At 36.6% G+C, this 23,201-nt stretch overlaps 1 protein-coding gene across 1 annotated transcript in view; it reads right to left on the minus strand.

Annotated features, from left to right (window-relative positions):
* The window catches only part of ATP10B (ATPase phospholipid transporting 10B (putative)), a 313,742-nt gene that overhangs the window by 42,395 nt on the left and 248,146 nt on the right, over positions 1–23,201 (minus strand). Inside the window, exons 11-16 of the mRNA XM_051978841.1 lie at positions 20,919–21,171; positions 18,465–18,688; positions 9,960–10,151; positions 7,039–7,633; positions 5,796–5,905; positions 4,230–4,356 (exon numbers count right to left, since the gene is read on the minus strand). Coding sequence (XP_051834801.1) covers positions 4,230–4,356; positions 5,796–5,905; positions 7,039–7,633; positions 9,960–10,151; positions 18,465–18,688; positions 20,919–21,171 — 1,501 coding nt within the window. The remainder of the gene's footprint in view (positions 1–4,229; positions 4,357–5,795; positions 5,906–7,038; positions 7,634–9,959; positions 10,152–18,464; positions 18,689–20,918; positions 21,172–23,201) is intronic.

Genomic DNA, 23,201 nt, shown 5'->3' on the forward strand with positions numbered 1-23,201 from the left:
TGATATAGATTAAAGTAGGAAGTAGATGGAGGAAAGGGGAAAGAACATTTATTTGTGTGAGGAAGAAAATGAAACTTTTTCGCCAGGGAGACTGAAAGATCTTTCACAGCTAGATAAATTGACAAGTTCTGACAAGCTATATTATCCCTTCTTCAGTCCTAGTTTATGAGGTCTTCACACTAAAGGCCTAGAAAACATCCCTTCTGAGCTATTGCAGAGACCAATTTTGAAAAATTAGGAAATGTTATTGAAAGGTGTATAAGGTCTGGGGCTATGAAAGAGGTCACCAGAGCAGAGTCATAAGTAGAAAGTGTTGTGCCCAGGGCAAATAGTATAATAAGTCCCCTCATTGGAGGGATGGGGGACTAAACAAGAAAAAAAGTTTGCTTCTGGGGAGGTTTCTTCAAGACAGGGCAGGGGAAAGCATTCATGCCAATATGCCATCTGCTAGCTTTTTATTTTAATTAATTTTTATTCTTGCTAATTAGGTGCTAAGCTTTATTGTTTCTGCATAGCTGAAGTTCTTGAAGTGCTGTCAAAGCAACCTCTAAATCTGGCACCATTAAGTCAAGTCAAAAAGCATTTATTAAATGCCTACTATATGTGAAGCACTGTGTTAAGCACTGGAGATAGAAATAAAGTTTTTAAAAAGCCTGTTATCAAGGAATTCAAAGTCGAATGGAGGAGACAAGTCAGACAACTACATACAAACATGGTGTTTAAAAAGTTTTAAGTTGGCAATAATTTTGGAGGGAGGTCTAGGAAAGGTTTCTCTTAAAACTTTTTCTACTCATGAGATTCTTTTTTCACCTGATAAAGTTTTATGTGATCCTGGTATATAGGAATATAAAATAAGTATACAAATTTAATAAAAGATAATTTCATCACCCTCACATTTAGTTATGTGAAGTTGCCACCTTCAGTTTAAGAAATTTTACCTTATAGAAAGTGGGACTATAGCTGAGACTTTGAGAGGAAGAAGGCAAAAGTTCCAGGTGTCAATGAAATAGCCTGTGAAAATGATCAGAGTCTGCAAATTAAATGTGAATAAGATAAAGGGCCAATGTCACTAGGTTTCAGAAAACATGGAGGGTTAGTGGTGTAAATAGACTGAAGTTAGCAAAGGTCTAGATTAATAAGGGCTTTAAATACCAAACAGAGGTTTTTATAATTGATCTTGGAGGCAACAGGGAGGCACTGGAGTTGATTAAACAGAAGGTTACATGCTTAGATCTGTGCTTTAGGAAGAAAATTTGACAGCTGAATGGAGTCTGATTTAAGGAGACCAATCAGTAAGATATTTGTAAAAGTCCAGGTATGAGGCCCGTCTACACCAAGGTGGTTGCTGTGTCCATGGAAAAAAGGGAACATAAATAAGAGATATTATGAAGGTCAAAATCAACAGGATTTGGTAACTGATTAGAAATGGAGCAGGGAGAGTGAAAAGTCAAAGAGGACACAGATTGTGAGCCTGGGTGATTGGGAGGAAGATAGTACCCTCAAAAGTAATAAAGAAAATAGCAAGAGTGGAGGACTTTTTTTGTATAAAAGATAATGACTTCAGTTTTTTTTTTTTTAATGTGATAAGTTCAAGATGTTTATAAGACATGTAGATCGAGAAGTCCAATAGACAAATGGAAATGTGAATGTGGTAGTCAGGAGAGTGTTTAGGGCTGAACAAAAAAAAATCTGAGAATCATCAACAGAGATAGTAGAATTCATGAAACCAGTCAGGTCACCAAGTGAAATAGTATGGAAGGTATAAAAGATTAGGAAATATCTATTGTTATTGATTAGTGGGTATGACATGGCTGAAGATCTAGCAAAGGATACTGAGAAAAAAATATGCCACAGAAAGGAGGGAAAATAAGGGACACTTGGGATAAATGGATTGAGTGAGGCTTTTGCCAAGGATAGGGAAAGTATGCATATATTAGTAGGCAGGAAGCAGCCATAGACAGGGAGATTTTGAAGTGAGAGAATGAGTATGAGAGAGGGACCATCTGTTGGAGGAGGTGGTTTGGGATGAGATGGGATCAATTATACACATAGAAGGGTTTTGCTTTGGCAAGGAAAAGGGCTGCCTCTTCTTGTAAAATAAGAATAAAGAAGGAGAAAGTGGCAGAAGGCATCAGAGTGGTAGATAAGGAGGAAGAGAGAAGAAACTCTGTGAATAGCCTTCATTGTTTTGTAAAGTTCTTAGCTGAGATGGTAGGGAGATTGAAGAAGGTTTAAAAGGTTTGGGAGAGTTACTGTGTAAATGGGATAGAATCAATTAGGGGGGCATATAAGAGGATTGCCTTGCTGTGGTGAGGACCCAGTATAGATGATGTAACACACATTTGTGGTGGACTCAGTACAACTTTATGATTTTCTTCAGCTTCTTTCAGAAACATATGAGTAGAATGAAAGACAGTAGATAATGGAAAAAAATCCAAGGCTGAGGCTTTGCAGAGTTAGATAAGATAAGAGGTAAGGAACTCAAGGTGAAGACTTGGTATAACTAAATATTTTATCAAGGGGTCAAGATTGGGAAAGAAGGAGAATGCAGCCAATGTAAAGTTGATGGCCTGAGAAAGAACGATGGGGTTAACAGAAGGATAAAGAACCAGTTTTCTTGCTGCAAGGCAGGCAAGAGATGGAATGGCAATGGACTGTGATAAAGCATAAGATAAAAGCATTTTAGTTTTATGAATACAGAAGTGAGGTACTCATCCAGAATTGTTAAGTGGCTTGTTGTTATAACTTTGAGACCTTGTCAGTGAGACAATCAGAAAAATCTTTGCACATACACTCTCTGGGCAACTGTGCGTTATTCAGAGGTTCATTGATTTCACTCCCTCCTCCAACTTTGTTTGATAAATCCTACAATAATTTTATAATCTCAAGGTGATTTTTTTTTAAAGCAAGCTTTTTTTTTAACCTGATTCCAACCATGCATCATGAGTTAAGGTGGGATATTTACAGTTTCCCCTAATTGATAAAGGAAAAAAAAACTCAGATCTGAAAAAGTTAAGATCATATAATTTAATCATAAAGCTCCTGGCTGAATCTCTCTCAAGTCTTTTAGACAATTTAGAACTCTATTCTGCATCTGAAAAAAATGGAAGTTTTTGGAAAGCAGGAATGATTTCATTTTTGTCTTTTGTCTCTATTTCCTAAGAGTGCTTGGTACATAATTGGCATTTAATAAATGCTTATTAACTGATTCCTAGAGCCGGTGTGATTTCTACTCTAACCTATCTTTAACACTCTACTTAGTGCTAGAGACATATATTAAAGAAATGCTGAAGAAACTTTGGGTCCTAAAGAACTAAAACACTTGCCCTTGTGTTTTATTGACTTCCCTTTGTTTCTTGATGTAATGGCAGTCTGAAAACTGGGATTTTAGTCCTGACTTTGTCACTGGCCTCTCTCATTTCTGTTAAGTTCCAACAATCCTACCTCTTCCAAAAGTCTTTCCCAACCTCTCTTATTTCTAGTGCCTTCCTTCTGCTAGTTATTTCCTAATCATCCTGTATATAGCTTGCTTTAAATACATTTGTTTATACATTGTCTTTCTCAATAGATTGTAAGTTCCTTGAGGACAAGGGCTGTCTTTAATCTCTTTTTTGCTAGCACAGTGCCTGGCACATAGTAAACAGTTAAAAATGCTTCTTGAATGAATAATCACTACCTAAGAACATTGAGGAAAATCAATTTCTTTGGACTTCAGGTTCTTTGTATATGAAATAAGGCAGTTAGAGGACATGACTTCTTCAGACCAGCTTTGATATTTTATGTTTTAAAGTCACTTCCAGCTCCAGCATCATTGTTTGAAGGTGTCTCCCAGCTATGATCTTTAAGGTTCTATAGTCTCTTCCAGCTCTAGCATTCTATTTTCTTATATCTTTTCTAGTGCTAACTTTCTATTATTCTATGAGTCCATAGAGACTCAGTCCAAGATAGGAAATAGACTGAGCTTTGAGGAAGAGGTGGACAGGATCCAAGTTTGCCTGGCTACACAAGTTATATAATATTCCCAGAGGGAATTCCTCAGAAAGCAAAATGAACAGAATTTGGATTGGTATTTGAGGTATTTCATTTGTGCCAAAGATTTGCAAAGGTCTCCCGGGGATGAGTTTTCAATTTATATCTATTTAAAGTCTTGTCGCTATCAGAGCCAAGAACTTTCTTTATAACGACAATATTTCTTTTTTCTCATCTGATAATGACTTATTTTTAGTTACCCAGTAAGGTGAGTTGAGTCTCTAGATGTTGGGCTGTCTGCATTAGTAGCTCATCTTGGTTGTCAAGGGATGCTTCAGCCTCATGACGGAAATTGACCCACCTCTGAAAGTCTTCTTCTTTTAACACCTATAGGACAAATAAGAAAAGTTGTTTCCAAACTTCAGTTTAACAGACTCTAAACTGGACTGGTCTTGTGTACTAAATTCTCTCATGCTCACGTTTAAGCTTCACTGCAAAGTCAGATGAAGGCTTCCTTGACTTTCACATCCTAACACCTTCAAGAGTACTTTCCTAATTTCTTCTGTTGCTAATGTCCTCTCTGAGGTAATTTCCAATTTACCCTCTATATAAATGTACATAGCTGTTTGCAAGTTGTCTTCCCCATTAGAATGTAAGCTCCTCAGAGTACTATTTATTCCTATTTTTGTATTCCTACCACTTAGCACAGTCTCTTGACTGTAGAAAGAATTTAATAAACATTTGTTAACTATTAATTTTATTCCACCAGATAGCCTCTCCTCCCAGTGGGATATGACCTCTTCCTCTTCAGAATAACTATCTAACTTTTTGCCTCTTATTTGGCACTTGCTAGATGGTAGGGTGGACACAGTGCTGGATGTGGTCAGAAGACTCATTTTCCTGAGTTCAAATCTGGTCTCAGACTTGTTTGTGTGATCCTGGACAAGCCACTGAACCCGGTTTCCCTCAGTTATCTCATCTGAAAAGTGAGTTGAAGAAGGAAATGGCAAACATTTTAGAATCTTTGCCAAGAAAATCTCAAATGAGGTCACAAAGAATCAGACATGATTGATACATGAGTGAACAAGAAGACATTCAGCCTTGTGGATTAATTATTTTATTCTTCTCCCCTTCTTCTTTCCTCTCCCCCTCTACCTCTCCCCTTCCTGTCTCTCTTCCTCTTTCCCTCTCTGTCTTTCTCTCTCTCCGCTCGCTCCTCCCTTCCCCCCCACTCCCATTCTCCCTCCCTCTGTCCCATCTTCCCTTCCTGTTTGGATCATAAACTCCATAAAGGGCAGAGACACTGTCTAATTTGTCTTTGTTGCTCCAACCTCTGGCACAGAGCAAAGAACTTTAAATGATTGGTTAATTAATACTGGTCCCAAGAACTGAAGAAGTAAGGTATCTAATCTGTGAGCAGATTACCAAAGATGATTCTTAAACAGACTCATCCATCTTCATAGATTGTCTTTTGAAGTATCTAAATGTAAAAATGACTTTCTATAAGTTGAGCACTACACCAATTATTTACTCAGTTTAATCAATAAGTATATTTTGAGTGCTTATTGTATCCTCAACACAGTGCTGAGCACTGTGGAGGATATAGAAATCAAAGACCTAGGTCTTGGGACTTAATCTAGGTCTTAAAGGACAGACAGGATCTAAGTAAGCAGAGGGAAGAGGGATTTCCAAGGATTGAATAGTCAATCAGTGCCTCAGCTCTCTTTGAGCATCCCAAATAAAGAGCTGAAGGTACATCAAAGTCCTTTAGCTTTATGTTGTCTTAGTAATAGAATAAAACCAATGAGCAGAAATATTCTTCTTACCTTCTTGGCGATGCAGAGTGTACGTAGCCCATCTTTTGCATACCAGTCAAGATGTTTCTGAGTCTTGGCCTGGATTTTTCTCAGTTTTTTCTCTGCAACAGGATCTTTTGCTATCAAACAGAAATTCCCAATATATGGTCAACTGAAAATTTTGGGAAATTTCTCACTTCCATAATTCAGACTTTGTGAGGATCATTGCAAACCTTTCCAACTGAAGAATTCCATCAACTTCCTGCTTTCTGGAAACTGTCACATCTTTGAACTAGCAGTATGTCCTAGTAAGTGTCCTCTTAGGTCTTTACCTCTCCTGAATGCTGAGCCTCTGATGTGGAAGCCAATTGTCTTAAGCAAAAGATTAAGAATTAATATTCACTCCTCTTTCATGCTTAGCATCTGTCCCTGAGCCACAGTTGACTCTGCAAAGGAAAATAGGGCTGCCTCAATAATTCTAAATGTTGTTTGGAATCTGCTATCCTAGGAGAAAATCAGTGTCATAGCTGATTACTTCCTGTTAGTAATAAAGACGGTGGCTGCATCATAATTAATGCTGTCTCACATTAGAGTCTGATATCAAGGGACTTTGAAGTACTTTGTTGGTTTCAAGAGAGTTGATGCAAATCTTTTTGAAGGAAGAAATTCGAAAGGGATTATTTCCATTTTATTGGTGAGGATATTAAGGTGCAAGGAAGGGAAAAACACAAAGGTTTTCTGGGTGGGGAATAGAACCCAGGCAGCATCATATTATGTGCTCATAATTAGGAAACCAAGATTCTGGCTCTTTTGTTAACTGTGAGACCTTTATCAATTTGCTAAATTTGGGCCCCAAACAAAGGGATTAAATTTCATGACTTTTAAAGTCCTTTTTGTTCCTACAAAATCATAGTAATCTCTGCCTCCTGGCAGAGAAGTGATAGAAAGAACACTAAGTTCAAATACTTATTCTGATACTTGTTATGTTATCATACTCAGTGTGTTTCATATCAGTTTTCTCATAAATTGAGAATAATCCTTATACTATCTCTATTATTTGTTGTTTGTGGTTCATTTTTATCCTTAATCAAGTAGGCTTCTTTTGGTCTTCCAGTTCCTTAATATTAATAATAATTATTCCAGTAATTTAATATTAATAATATTTAATAATAATATTAATGCTATTTAACATGATGTTAATATTATAATTTAATATTGATGACCCATCAATAATTAATATCAGTTCATTAGTTTATATCAATAATTAATTTACCTTTGGCAGGGTCTTCCAGCAGATCCATTATGATTGAGTCAGCTCCCTTGGTGTAGACAATGATCTCATTAGTCAAGGGATGCCTTACAATCACTGACATCCTCTTCCTCACGGAGTCAAAACCCAGGGTGTAGAGGAGGTCAAAAGTGAGAAGTGTCCCCTGGGGCAGACGCACAGTCACTTGATCTGGGGTTCTGGATACCAGGGTAAAGTTGTAGGCCCCAGCAGCATGCACGAGAGCAGCTTCATCTGGACTCTCAGCCTCATAACAAAATTCTGGCTCTGGTATCACTGAATCCAGTACATCTTCCAAGGAGGAGCTTCCAGCTCCCAAGATGTCCTGCTTGCCCATGACTTCTTCTCTGGAGCTGCTCTGGTAGCTAATACCTGTTGAATATCCACAGCTATTACTGGATAAGTCATCTTGCTCATCTGAATCTACAACTGTGGGGTTTGGTCCTAAACTTTCTCCAAGGTCAGATGGAGCAGTGGAAGAGAAGGACTGGCTGAGGCTGGAGAGTTTAAGCTTCTGGAACAGCTGGTGAATTTTCTCTAGGGAAGCTCCTAGAGATTTCATCTGTGGTGGGATGATGACCTTGATATTGAGAAGAAAAGCAGAATATTACTTCTGTGGGGAAAAATAATAAAATCATCCATAGGCAAATTGAAGAATAAGACAGATTAAAAAAATCTCTTTCCTCTAAGTTCTAATTCTGCTGGACTGTGTTACTCAGAGGTCATTTTTACCAGTAGCTATATTATTCAGATCTATTTTTAGGTCAAGTGATAGCATGACTAATGAACTGTTTGACCTGGAGAAGCCACTTTTCCTTTTCCAACTTCAATTTTGTCATTTAGAAAACAAAGGTACTAACTTTTAAAATTATCTAAATACTAATGTTCTCTGATTCTCTATGCCCAAAGGCCTCTCTCTTGGAAGATTTAAAAATTATTATACAAATATGCTATTTTTCTATAATATTATTTACCAATAACCTGTATTACCTCTCTGAATCTGTTAATTCATCTGTAAAATAAGGTCTAATGATATCTGCTTTATCTATCTCACAAGGTTTTGTGATGATCAAATAAGGTAATGCATGGGAAAATTCTTTGTAAATTATAAGATGTTGAGAACGTTTAAGAATGGACTGGATGACTCTTAGACAGGAATGTTGTAGATCAGATATGTCAAAAATATGTTTCATTGCTGTCCCAACCCTCTCAAGTATAACCTGAACCAGATTAAAATATAATTGGGAAATATTTAACAAATTAAGTAAAAGTTCACAGATAAAAATACATAGTTGATATTCATGTGTAGTTTTCCTCCCCACCCCAAATTCTTATATTCTCATTAGAATGCATAACATAGATAGGGGAGTGAAGGACAAAAATTTTTTGAATATTTTTGTTTAGAGATTTACAAGGATAATGAATGGTACCCTTTCTGAGTAAAAATGGCAATATTACTTTAATTATGGTTCCCAAACTGGAAATTAGGAAAGGTATTATAGCAATACATGTGAAGTATCCAAACATCTGTCAAGAAGATGGCTGGAAAGTAAAGTGAAGCATGGTGGGAACCAGCTTAGATGTAATGATTCATGTGAATTACTCATGGATAATTTAATAACTATCAAGCACGTATATATCAAGCACAACATACATATATACAAATAAGTAAATAAAAAGTTAGAGAATTTCATTATAGGTATTTGTTGAGTTGGATCATATGTGGTTTTCTAGGTTAATGTGCACTCTGTAGGAATCCTCACAACAAAGCCACACTATTTTTGAGTTTGACACTACTATTGTAGATGACATTGGCTCTTCAGGAAAGTATGGAATGAAATTATCTCAAAAATTCCTCCCAACCCCAGCTTTTCAAGATTTTAGAAAAACATTTTATAAATGATAAAAAATTTTGTAAATAATAAAGAGAAAGGATTGTTATAGTGTTCCTGAATCTCTGGTCTCTCTTAGATGAGCTTTGTTTCCAAACCATTCTGTCCTTTCTTTCTTTCCCCTTTCTGTACAAGTTCCTTGAGGGTAGGGATTATCTTAATTTGTTTTTGTATGCTAAACATAGCACAGTGTCTAGCAAAAACTAAACACTTAACAAATGCTTTGTCATCGTCATAACTATTTTTCAATCATTAATGGGATTAGTCTTCTAAGCTTGATGCCTTTTTTTGCAGTTTGCCTTCTATGGGTTACCTAACCAGTCTTCTTATAAAGTGAGCTAGAATTATAGAATTATTAGTTTTAGGATTAGAAGGAACTTGAGAGAGTATTCCACAGACTTTTGGGCTATCAGGTCATAAATTGAGATTTGGAAGGAACTTCAGAACTATCAAATCTATCACCATCATTTTCTAGATGAAAAATCTGAGGCTGAATGAGAAATGACTAGTCCAGGGCCAAATTGCTTGAATTTAGGTCTTCCTCACTCCAAGCCCAGTACTCTCTCTATTGTACCACCAAGCTGCCTAATCAAAGAATGTGAGAAATTGGAGGAGGAGAAGGGATTAAACCATTTATAGCTATATATAGCACTTTTTATTTTATAGGCACTATGCTAACTGCTTTTACAAATATGATTTCATTTGGTCCTTACAATAAACTTCTAATTATCCCTATAGTTGAAGAAAGATAGGTAAACAGATTAAATGGCTTATTCCCATGGTTATTAAGTATTTGAGGCAGAATTTGAACTCTGATCTTCTTTACTCTAGGTCCAGCTATATCACCAGCTGCCTCAAATTTAGAGATCAACCCCTTCATTTTTATATATGACTAAGGAGAGGCAAAAGTGGCTTGGAGAGATCACACAGCTTAAAAGTAAGGCTAAGATTCCTATCTTCTGACTCCCATTCAGGTTGTCTTTAAAGATTTCCCACACTCTCATGACACCTTACCCGCTGCCTGGGTTCAGTTGTTGTGGAGACCATGACAGAGTTGCAGATGGCCAGTGCAAGGAAGAAATCAGTGATAGAAGACCCTGTGGAGAGCGAAGGTTTGGTGACCTTGTGGGCTGTCAAAGTTTCCAGTTTCAAGGTGGCATCTTTCACCTTTGTCAAGAGACCTTGGTCTGGAGTTACATCTTTTTCCTGGAGAAAAACATTTGAATGAGAATTCCTTCGGTAAATGGACTACAGGGAAAGGCGCTTACTGGCAAGGGTTTTTGCACTACTAGAGAAAAGCAAGCTTAGGATGTGAGCATTAAAATCTTTCTCTTGAGGTATTCTGCTCCTAAATCTTCCAAACTAGATGCCCATTTTCACCATGATATATTCCTTCACTACAACTATTTTCTTAATGGTTCACTGTGCTAGGGATTAGGCTTACCCTGTTCCCATCTCCCCAGGCATTAGGAATGAATTAGAATTGCAGGACCACAGTGATGATCTAGGCTGACCCCTACCCATCCCCCCCCCAAAAAAAAAAAAAAAAAGCCAAAACAAACCCCAAACCACACACCTGATAGGTCATTATCTAGCCTTTTCTTGAAAGCCTCCTGGGAGAAGTAACTCACTATCCTTTGTTTCAAGAAGGAACATCCCATTTGGAGGCAGCCAATTCCCTTTTTGGAATTTTTGGGCAACAAACATGTACTAAACTGGGTCTCATGTTATCATCTTAGCCTTCTCTTTCTTATATGACATGTTGATTCCCACGAAGGGAAAACATTGGTCAAAACCACAAAAGTACATTTGTCTTCAATGATACACATACCATTACTACTCTATTATTACTATTATTTAATTATTTAATATTACTATTCTCACACTGTTAGGGAGGTCAGGCAACCAAGAGAGTACAGTCCCCAAAACTCAAAAAGGACATACCCAGGCACACCATCTTTTCCTTCCCAAACTCACGATGAGCTGTAATTGCTGATCCATACTTTTAAAAATCAATTTTTGTGTTATGTAATAGGTAAATTAGTATAGTTTTCTCATCCTTCTAATCTGACAAAATGGCCTTTTAGGATCTTTCTAGCTTTAAGATGTTCTAATTCATTGAGTTTTTCCTTGTACCCTGAAAGATACTGAAAAGACCTTAAGAAGGCCTGAGTGGTTCCTCTGTAAGGGATTTGTGGAAAGACATGAATAAAAGTTACATAAGAGGAGAAGACATGAAGAGTTGGTACATCAGGGAATGTAGTGCTCACAAGGATAAAATCATGGCTCCATATAAATATAAATACTCTAATTTGGCACAGCGATCCTGAAATCTGGAAGACCCAAGTTCAAATCTGGCCTGAGATACTAAGTGTGAGATCCCTGGATCATTTAATCTCTGTCTTAGTTTCTTTTTCTGTAAAATGGGGACGATAATAGCAACTACCTCTTAGGGGTTATCGTGAGATTAAAATGAGATATTTACAAAGTGATTTGCAAGTCTTAAAATGATATGTAAATGCTATTTATTTTAAACTGTATGGACTAATGAATTAGACTTTTAAAAATTTCAGGTACTACCTGTGTAATTATTTTTAGTTTTCTTATCAATAAAACAGGCTTAATACACCTTCCTCAAACAGTTATTGTGAAGATCAAATTTTAAAAATGTAAGCAAATTGCTTTGTGTAAACTTTAGCACTGTGTTAATTGGTATTATTGTTTCTCTATTATCAATCAATAATCAATCAAAGAGCAATGTTAAGTACCTCCTGTATACCACATATCCTGTTAGGCACTGAAAATATAAAAACAAAAGTGAAGTGACCTTTTCCTTTAGTAACTTATACTCTATTGAAGGAAACAAGATATATAGATATAAATATATATAAAGTAAATAAAATACAAGATAAATAGGGATTTGGGTTCTAGCAGTAAGATTGTGAGGGAAGCAAGATCAATATAACCCCTTTTTGATTCCTTTTATTAAGGGATGTAGGGATCCCATTTGCTTGAAGTCTATGCCAGAGAAGCATGATCTCTTCATATTTTACTGAGATGGAAAGGTTCTAAATATGGTCCTGGTGATAGATTTTTTTCTTCAAGGACAAATATTAATAAATGCATAGAGACTCATCTCTGAAAGGTTGCCTGGTTACTATTTCATATGATAAAAAAACCAAACACACACCATAGCAATATATGAAACCATCTATGAAGGTTTGAAAAGGTTTAGGTTATAGTATCTTAGATTTAGAGTTAGAAGTGCCCTCAGAGGCAATCCAGTACAATTTGTACTTTGAACCTCCTTAAGTTTATTTACTGATGTATTTAAAAAATTGTCAAAATTCATATAGATGGTAAATAAGCATCAGAGGTAGAATCTGAACTCAGGTCGTCTGACTCCATAAACAATGTGGTATGCCATGCTGCCTTCCATTTTAGGGCTTGGTAGGCTAGTGGGAGAAATTATTTTGAAGTATGGAGTTTTCCAGATGTTCCACACACTGTTAGTCACCATACTCCACCTTTTCCTAAGGTCAGTTGGCCTATTGTAATTGCTTTGTCATGTTCAGATAGCCCAACCAATATACCCAACTAAAATACTTTTTGCTTTTGTTCTAAGACACAGGTTTAACGACTTTCACTGGGGAAAAGACTCCAGCACAAATGATAGGAGGGTCCTTTGAAAAACTGAACCTGGAGGCATCTTTTAGTTAAATTTTTGGAGTCTGGGTCTCAAAATCCTGGAGAGCAATTCTGTAGCACATGTTCTTATGGCACTATGAAATTGCCTTGGACAACTTTCCAGTGTCAAGGAGTAGTCTAATTGGAGGCCTCAGAGGCTGTTCAGTCTGATAAATAGACTAAAGAATTTGGAAAAAAAAAATCATCATTATTACCAACATAGATAATTAACTAAATACTACATTAGGCCCTGCGTCAAGCTTTAGAAAGAACAATATAAGCAAGCTAGGGAATCTTCTGCTCAAAGATCCTACATTCTAATAGGAGAAGTCTAACATGTAAAAGGAAGGATAGGAAAGAGAATTATTAGCCTGGCATATAATTAGTACTATTGCTCTATGACTACTAGTTTTCTTCCAACTTACCTATGTAACAAAATAATTAATTTTGATATTTTTGTAGCTCCTGAGAGCCGCTGGTTCAAAGTCAACTTGTTGCTTGTAGGAGAAAGGTTACATAGCAAGAGTTACAACTTAACTAAATTAATATTAGCAGAATGTCTAAGAGCTTTAGGTGAATTCTGATGCCTTCTTATTCCCATTCTCACTACTGAACATAGAGCCCACTTTTGAACTATATTTGGCTCAGGAATTGGCCTTTTTTCCATTGTTCATATGGATTCAGCTTATTATTGTAGAAGAAAAAGAAATCAGAATTTGGTCTTCTTTCTGAGACCCAGGAAGCTTCAGAAATTTTTGTCAAGGACTTTTCAGCAAGGCAAGGAAAGAAGTAAAATACATAAATAGGAGAAACATTTTACAGAAAAGGGGGGAGATACTTTATGTTAAAAGAACTCAATATTTTTTTCCTGGTCCTAATAAAAACTTATGGCAACATTTATTAACAGCACTATCAGATTTGAGGTGATGATTAATACAGATGGTTTGGCAGCACAGATGGCTACCAATCTTTTTAATCCAATTCTCCTATTTGGTATTTAAATTTTATCATAATCTGGCTCTAACTTATTTTTCCTGGCTGATTTTACAATGTTCACATTTACTTTATGTTCATGCCAAACTATAAAGCCTACTTTGCTTAACATTCCATCTTCTTTCTATTCTCTGTTTCCAGAATGCTCTCCCTTCTTTATCTCTACCCTCTGGAATCCCTAGTTCCCATTAAGAGTAAACTCAAGCGCCACCTCCTACCAGGAACATTTCCTAATTTCCTGTTCCTTCCTGCTTTCTCCAACTCGCCACCCCACCCAAAGACTTCATATGTATCTTGTATTGATTCAATTTATCTTGTTCTTGTTAGTTTCCCCCCTCTTAAATGAAAGCCAAATTTTGAGATGGGTTTACTTCACTTTTGTTCAACTCCCAGAATAGTAGCTGTTATATTGTAGGCATCTAATAAATGCTTTATGAATTGGATCTGAAAGATTTTGGATCATATCTAATTAAAAAAAAACCTAATTAACAACAACAAGCAGTGGGTTTACAAAACTGGGAATGCCCTTTGTTTCTCCTTTTTATTCCCCATGTTGTAAGGAAGCTCTGGATGTCCCTATGTTTTTCTGGGTGGGTGAAGAGCAGGGGAAGGAAGAGCAGACCACAGAAAAGGCATTTGTTGAAAAGTAGGTCTGGTGCTAATATGTAAATTTTGTGGTCTGAAATTTTTGGTCTGATGATTATAGAAAAGAATTTGCAAGACTGTCCAAATTAAACAAAGAATGTCTATTCAGAACAAGAAATGAAAAAAAAAATACTACAACAACAACAAAAAACCCCAATCCAAAGAGGCCTGGAAAAGGGCATTTTATTTTCTATGACAGTGCTTGTAAATATTGGCTCAATATCCTCTTGAAAACACCAGGGCTTCAGTTCCCAAAGGCATGCATGCCAATAAAACTATAGCAACGCAATTAGAAGACACAACCTCAAGTTTCCTTGTTCTTTAGAGAAGAAAAGGGTAGTTAAAAAATAAAACTAAATGGGAAGCTTGTCAGAACAAGAGATACCAGTAAACAGCCAAGGAACAAGGTCTCTAGAAAGCAGCACTTGCTATATTTGTGGTCTGCCAACTTTAAAAGACAAACAGTAACTGAATACATTCTAAGATAAAGGAGAAGGAATCAAAAGATGAGTGTCATTTATTGACTAAGATAAGGATAGACTCTAGTATGGTGGGTGGGCAGAAGGATCTAGATAGAAGAGAGCAAGAAGCCTGATGTACCTGTTATGCAACAGTTCTCTTTTATTGTCCTGACTCAATTTCCCTAATTATTTTGACCCAGTCCTGACTCAGTTTCCCTAATTGTTCTGTTTCAGTTTATAATTGTCTGGTCAGTCCTGTGAAACCATCCCTCCCTCTTAATCAGAATATTTGATAGGGATAAAAGATCTTATGTTTTAGAATATCAGAATGCCTCCCAAGCTATCCAAATGTCAGATACTGTCTAATCAAGATGCCTTTCCCCATCTCCGGGGTGCCTACCCCTATTATGTCATCCCCCTCTCTGGAGGCTCACCCCACCCTGTTAGAGTCCCATTCCTGCTCTCAGCACCCTGACTCCATCCTTGCCTCAATCTACCCCGTGAGTCTGAGCCATGTATATATGGGTAATTGAGAATTCATATTGTTTGCTGGATTCTTGGAGAGGATAGTCTCATTCAGCTCTGGGACCAAACCATGGATCCATTTGGTCCCAGTAAATCTCTCCCTTTTAAATAAATTATTAAATACTCTCTAATCTCTATCTTGCCTCAGTTTCTCTAGCATTACATATCTGGAGGATTCATTACAATCACACTGATATCACCAAAGACTCAGTTTTCAACATCACCTTAAGGGTTTTATAGTGTACTTCATATTTCTTAAGTAGATAAATTTCTATAAGACTAGGATTGAGGGGGAGAAAGAACAACTAAAGTTTAAAGGGCCCCCAAGAGACCCATTTAGAAGTTCCCGGTAATGAGCATTGACCTCCAATCTAGCAATTCAAAATTCTGCTATTGCAATCAGGGATATTTGTGCAATGTTCTCAGAGGTCTTGAAGCCTTCGAATATTATATAAAACACTCAATTTGCATATCACAACACCTTCTTGAAGATTATCTTGAGCCTATAAAAAATTAAATTACTCATGGGGCCAGGTTCTGCTTGGAGAAAAAGGTCTTGACAGTCACTTTTACCTCTCTTTTTATAGAAATATAACATTTGCACAGTGCATTGGGCTTTTCAAAACACTTTCATATCCATTACCAGGCATACTGGTTACTCTCTAACTATATTACTTCTCTTATCTCTGTGCTTTTGCATATACTGTCCTCTCCATCCCTTCTCACCTTAGCCTTTGTAGAAGTCCTAGTATCTTTCAAAGATCAACTCAAGTACAATCTTCTACATAAAGCCCATCCCAAACACCCTGTTTGTTAGGGTCTACCCCCTAAATTATTTTGCATATACTAATCTCTGTATTTGTTGTTTCCCCCAATAAATGTATGCTCCTTGAGGGAAATAGACTAATTCTTGTACTCAGGCATAGCCTCTGGACTGAATCTGTGATTTCATCAGCACTTTTTTCACTACTGCAGATCAATTCCTTCTCTGCAATATATAATCTTACGGAGTTTATTGGGACACAGATAAATGAAGTGACTTGCTCAGGGTCACAAAAGCAGCATGTGGCAGAGAGAGGAATGAACCCAGAATTTCCTGACATATTGTAGGTGATTAATATATGCTTGCTGAATGAATGGGAAATGTCCTATTCTTTGAGATACATAGAATGGGTATTCTTATTTCATTTTACAGATAAGGAACCTTCTAAGACTTGAAATTGCAAAGTTATATCCAGTAAACCTCAATAGAGGAAGTTTCCTCTTGGGGGAGCTCCTTCTGCCAAAGCAGAAAACTGACAAATAGTCAGAGAGTTCCTTATCCATCCAGATGGACAGCAGAAGGGACATCCCAATAGGCAGGATTATCCTGACTGAACTTCCAGTTCTTTTCCTGTCATTCCATCTTGTCTTTCCATTACAAACATTAGCCAAGTGACTTCTGAATTGTGAAGGTGCTGCAGAGCTATGATTTTGTGGGGAATATTTTATTAAATCTACCTGTCCATCCAGCTAATTAGAGTTGAGTTTTGTGTGAGTCATTTATTGCTTCATTCTCTCTGCTTTGCCTTATTGAAAGAATTCAGTTAGAAACTGTCATTTAAAACTGCCTGGAGGCCAGGCTATGGTAAAGCAATTAAAACATTCTCTAGAGTCTTGAGAGAGTTGGTAAACATGTCCTTTACCCTAGTGATTGATAAAAGCCTCAAATTAGAGCTATGGCTTGTTATATCTGCCATGATAGGAATAAATGGATGATCTGTGAGAACAAAATGGTATGATGTGAAGAGATAAGGGAGTTTTATCTTCCTTTTCAGTGGAGAGTTTTCTCAGCCACATGGGAGATTGTGAAAGATAGTCAGGTGGGAATGATCTAAAAGACATGGAAACAGAACAAATCAGAAGGAGAGATGTGGGGAAACTGGCAAATGACTCAGCATCTAGGTATTCTAATGGACAGAGTATTGGATCTGCAAGTCCTGAATTGAAATCTGACCTTAGACATTCACCAGTTATGCCACCCTGGAAAAATTGCTTATCCACTTTCACCTCAATTTCCTCATCTGTAAAATGGGGATAATAATAGCACTGACCTCACAGGGTGGTTGTAAAGCTCAAATAAAATGATATTTGTTAAGTATGATGCAAACCTTAAAGAGCTACTTGACTAGAAGAGATTTCTCCCTCCAGAGAACTTTCACAGGGCCTAATTAATACTTCTTTTGTGAATTAGCATATTTTAACATTGGAACTATTGTGTATGTCTAATTTTTGAGATGTCATGGTTACAAGGAAGATAGATGATTTGGTTTTGAATTCCAGCTGTCATTTTATTACCTATGTGACTTTGGGGAAGCCATAAGCTCTCTGCGTTCTCACATTTGTCATATGTAAAATAAATAATTTGGACTGATAGTCTCTATGGTCCTTTATAATTCTTTAAAAAAATCTCAAACAAAAAAGATGATTCTCTTCTAGACTGGTGTACACTGTGGAAGGTGTGACTCGTGAACAGATTTATTCTTCTCTGTATCTTCCTCAGTAATCTTTCATGGGCACTTTTGTGGAATAGATGCTCAACAATTCATTGATTGACTAAATAAATAAATTCACAATTGTTTTCATTAAGTGTGTATTAACTATAGAGTAGTTCAATAGTCAATCAATTTTGTATTCACATAGAATAACTGGATAATCTGTAAACTGAAGGATTCAAACTGATACCTTTTTTCTTTAGTGATAGTCAGAAAAGGCATTCCTGAGCTGCGTGGGACATCTTTGTGTTTTTCTTTTGCTCCAAAAAGCCAGGGATTCTCTCAACTGAATGATATTTGGTATTGCTTTTTGCAACTTTAACACAGAGTGAGTTTTGATTCAAAAGTATGTTCTTTCTTTTAATTTCCATTGTTAAAGTTTTTCTTCTTTTTTTTTCCTTTCTTCCTTCCTCTTCCTAATAGTTCCCCTTCCCCCCCCCCCCCCCAGGAATGGTTTTTAAACTAGTTATCTTCTGGGTTTGTCTTCAGAAAACAATTTTAAATAGGTAGTTGTGTAACTTCTACTGTTTAGTGTTATAATCTGTAGAACAAGGGCAACATCTATAACAGTATCATTTCTAAAATGTTATTTCCTACTACCCTCCCTGGCCAGTATTTCTCTCCATACCAGAGATGAATCTTCTAAAGCATGTAAAGAAAGAGATATGGCTTACTATGGTACTGTTGAAGGCCACTGCAGACTGGGCACTGTCACATCTCCCCACGGACCTGTGCCGAGTATGACACTGGAAATGGGCACGGGCACTCTGGCTCCTCCTCAGGGGCTTGACTCTTCCTGGGCATTTCACTGTACCAGTACTTGAGAAGGCCCCATACTGACATTTGGTCCAGTCGTCGTCATCTGAATCTACCTCCTTCTGAGTCTCTAGACGTTTGGCTGCAAAGACAAGTGCCCTGTTGCTAACATAGTCAGAAATGTTCATTCTAGAAACATAGCAAATTAAGTCAATCACCCAGAACCTATGCTCTAGGACCTGGGACCTGAAACTGTAAAGTAATTAGTAGCAATAATTATAATAATAGTTAGCAATTAATAGCACTCTACCAATACCTCATTTTATCCTCACAACAACTTTGGAAGTACAGATAAAAAAATGAAGTTGAAAGAAGCTGAGTGAGTTTTGTGAAGTTATACATCTACTAAGTATCTGAGGCTACATTTGAATCCAGATCTTCCTGATGCCAGATCCACTGCTCCAGCTTGGTGATTCAGATTGATAATAGGGACAGGGGAAAGAGGGAAATAGTTCTGCTAAATGATGTTTAAAAAACTGATCCCTCCCCTCACCAACATCACCATAATAGTGTTTAATAGTTTCACCAATAATATAGTATTATATGTAATATAATATATATCTATATCTATATAATAACATAGTACTACTTTCTCTTATTTGTTATTTTAAGGCTTAGTGAAGGAGAACTGGCCTCAGAGCTTGGAAGATAAAGTTTTCAAGTCTGGCTAATACAGCCTTGTGACTGTGTGGCCTTGAACAAGTCACAACTCCTTGAGGCATTAGAAAATTTTCTAAGATCATGATGTATTGACACAGGATGTGTCAACCTCCATCAACAGAAGGAATTTTTTATTTGTGAATTCCCATGAAATTACATATCCAGTTCCAATTGTTAGCAAAGCTTGACTATTTTTCTCCTAATTACCTCCTGAGATAGATAATATAAGGATTATCACATTTGTTTAAGAAATGTAGAGATTGAGGTTGAGAGGAAAGTGATCTGTTCAAGGTCATACAGCCAGGGATTCAAACCAGTTTTTCAACTCCAAATTCAGTAATCTCTTCACTTAAACTTGATGCTTTTAGGTCCAAAGCTTAGAGGCAACTGATGATGCATTAGACAATGTGCTGGACTTGGAATCATGAAGACCTCAAATGCAAAATGTTTCTTCAACAAAATGGAGATAATAGCATGTATCTTGCAGGGTTGCTGTAGAGCTCAAATGAGACAAAACATGTGAAGGTGCTTAGTCCAGGGCCTGGTACCTACTAAGCACTATACAAATGCTTATTCACTTTTCCTTTTCCCTTTCTCTTCCTCTTTTTCAAGGCTCCAAGATGCTTAGGATATACAATCATTGTACTATCAGTGAGATGATAAATTAAACAGGAATTAACTTGCTAGCAATAATATCCTGTTTCCCCTTTCTCTGAATTCTCACAGTTTTGTACCTTTCCTATAGGGACATCACCCTCTCTCTTTTCTTGTAGTTCTTCTATATGTGTTCTTATTTCTCCTAATCAGACTACAATCTCCATGAGGGTAAAAATGAGGTCTTATTCTTAGGATCATAAAATAATTGATTTAGACATGAAAGGTATCTTTGATGCCATCAAATATAGCCTCCTCACATTACAGATGCTGATATCGAGGCCCACGGAATTTAGCAGATTTGTCCAAAATAATGCTGTTATTCCCTAGGTATGGTTCCAGGAGAAAGTCCTCAGTTCAAGTGGGACAGAAGTAACCATGTCTTATCTAACTGTTCTACTTAAGATCTTCCTTCAATTGGCTGTTGACAGCCTAAGAATTTGGACAACAGATCCTGCTACACTGAATTACCTCCATGGGAAGCAGTGGGATGGGTCGACAAGAAAAGAGTTTTTTTTTTTTTTTTTTTTTTTGAGTATGTAGGTATTCAAATTTGAACTCATTCTGACATTTTGATTGAATTGTGGAACTGTATTACAATTAGGATGCGTCTCCCATTCCAGTGTTAGTAAAATATGTGCCCTCATTACATATAAATAATCTTCTACATAACAATGTCCCAGGTAACAGAGAGTTGTTTTAAACATTTCAATAATGGTAGGCCAAAGGTTTGCAGCTGAACACAATTAAAAAAACACACCCTATTAGCTTTGTAAGAATGAATATTTATAGTCAGTATATACCAAGATGAAAAACTCCAAAGAGATCAAGCAATTTGACAACTGTCATTTGGCACCGGGAGAGAGTTCAGATAAGCCACCTTTGTTCATATCATTTTAAGTATGCTAGACTTCTTTTTTTTTGAATTTTTCTTGCATATATTTTCCCCTAGAAAAACAAAAGCTATAGTGGAGGTCCTTTATTTTAGCACTTCTTACCATTTTCTTGGTGGGAAAATTCATTGCCCATAATGGTGCAACGTCGGAATACCATTTTGTTCTCTGTCAGAGTCCCAGTTTTGTCTGAGAAGATGTACTGAATCTGGCCCAAGTCTTCAGTGATGTTAAAGGCTCGGCATTGGATGGATAGATCAGCTTCTTCATCATACAGGTCAATGTCATTGTGTAAGAAGAAAACTTGACCAAGTTTCACCAATTCAATGGATACATACAGAGAGATTGGAATCAGGATCTGAAAGGAAAACATGACCTTTATGTAATAATTGTTCTTCCTTCTGCTACTTGCTAATAAAGGGATTTTGAGTTAATGAAGAGATGGAATAGTGTTGTCATTATGATATGTAATCTTAGCTAAGAGGATACTTCTTATATATGGTGGTTTCAGTCCCACGATGCATTTTACTTTCTGCATCAGATATAGTATGTTAGTAATAATCTCTTAATTTTTAGATCCAGTGTTCTTTTCTCTTTCCTCATATATTTTGATTTCTCTGCAGCATTTGAAACTATTAACTATCCCTTTCTTCTAGACATTCTTTTCTTTTTTATGATACTTTCTCTCTCAGTTCCCCTTTCTGTATTATTATTTACGTCCCATCCTGCTATGCATGGATAGATCCCAGAACTGTCTTTGAGATTCTCTTTTCTCCTTTTTATAAACTCTGGTGTCTGACCAAGATATTTCCTTACTCAGAAAACTATGATGTTTATGCCTTAAGATTAAATATCAATGTCTCTGTATTTAAATCATTCATAATCTGATTCCAATCTACTTTTCTAAGTTTTTTGAATATTATTCTCATTCAGGAATTGTGTTTCAACCCAGCTGGTCTTCTGGCTGTTTTTCAAATATCATCTTCCATCTCCCATCTTTGTACTTTTACACTGGCTGTCCCCTACACATAGAATGCAATCCTGCCTCTGAGAAGCCCTAGTTCAAGTACCATATCTCATATAAAATCTATCCTGCTCCCTTTGATTGCTAGATTCTTATAGTTTTCCTCCCAAACATCATTTTGTATATATTTTTGAATTTTTATTACTGAATACCTAGTCTATCACAACATCCAATTGAATAAATACTCCTTGAGGGTAAAAACTACTTTATTTTTGTCTTTGTATCTGGCAAATAGTAGGTATTTAATAAGTATTTGTTGAATGAATGAAAGGAGAATGATGCTCTCTCCCAACAACTGAAAATGGCTTTCATTCAAAGGAGAATCATGCAGGCTCTCCTCTTGAAGAACACCCCCAAACAGTAACTATATCTACTAGACAAAAGAAAGTGACAAGAAAATGGTATATAAATCTGGAAGAAAACTCTTTCCCCACAAAATACATGGGGATCTTATGAAAATAATTCCTTTTATATAATTAATAAAATTATGTCATAGAACTATTTAAAAATCAGAATATGAAAAAAAGCTTAGAGATTATCTGACTCAGTCCAATTTGTGGGAGAACAAGAGAGAAGTAATTTGTTCAACTAAGCTCATGTAACCTAGTAGTGGTAAAATTTAGCCAGGAACCAAGTCTCTGATATTATTTTTTACTATACCTTGTATTCTGTTCTCTTACATAATGGAGATAGTGGTGAGAAAATCACATGATATTTTCCCCCCTTTATATTAGTCCATCAATGACTGACTGAACTGATCCTCCACTTTTCATAATTTTCAAGAACCCAGGATGATCTCTACTTTACAATAAGGAGTCCAACTCGGATTCTAGGGGAACTTTGGGGGCAAAATGCTTTTATATAAAGTATTTTCTTCTCCTAAATGTCACCAACTTGGTAAGTATTCGGCCTTCTTGGAAAAGAATCTATGTGTGCAAAAATGTTTGTAGCAGTCCTTTTTGTTGTGGTAGGAACTGGAAACAGTGGATGCCATCAGTTGTGAAATAGCTAAATAAGTTGTGATATATGAATGTAATAGAATATTATTGTTCTATAAGAAATGATCAGCAGGGTGATTTCAGAAAGCCCTGGAAAGACTTTCATGTCAGCAGGATGATTTTAGAAAGGCCTCGAGAGACTTTTATGAACTGATGCTAAGTTGGGTAGAACCAAGAGAACATTGTACACAGCAACAACAAGAATATGCGATAATCAATTCTGATGGACATGGCTCTTTTCAACAGTTAGGTGATTCAGACCAATTCCAATAGACTTGTGATGGAGAGAGTCATTTGTATCCAGAAAGAGGACTATGGAGACTGAATGTGGATCACAGGAGAGCATTTTCACCTTTCTTTTGTTGT

The sequence above is a fragment of the Antechinus flavipes genome, chromosome 2, assembly GCF_016432865.1.
Source record: "Antechinus flavipes isolate AdamAnt ecotype Samford, QLD, Australia chromosome 2, AdamAnt_v2, whole genome shotgun sequence".
In the NCBI taxonomy this organism is placed as follows: Eukaryota; Metazoa; Chordata; class Mammalia; order Dasyuromorphia; family Dasyuridae; genus Antechinus; species Antechinus flavipes.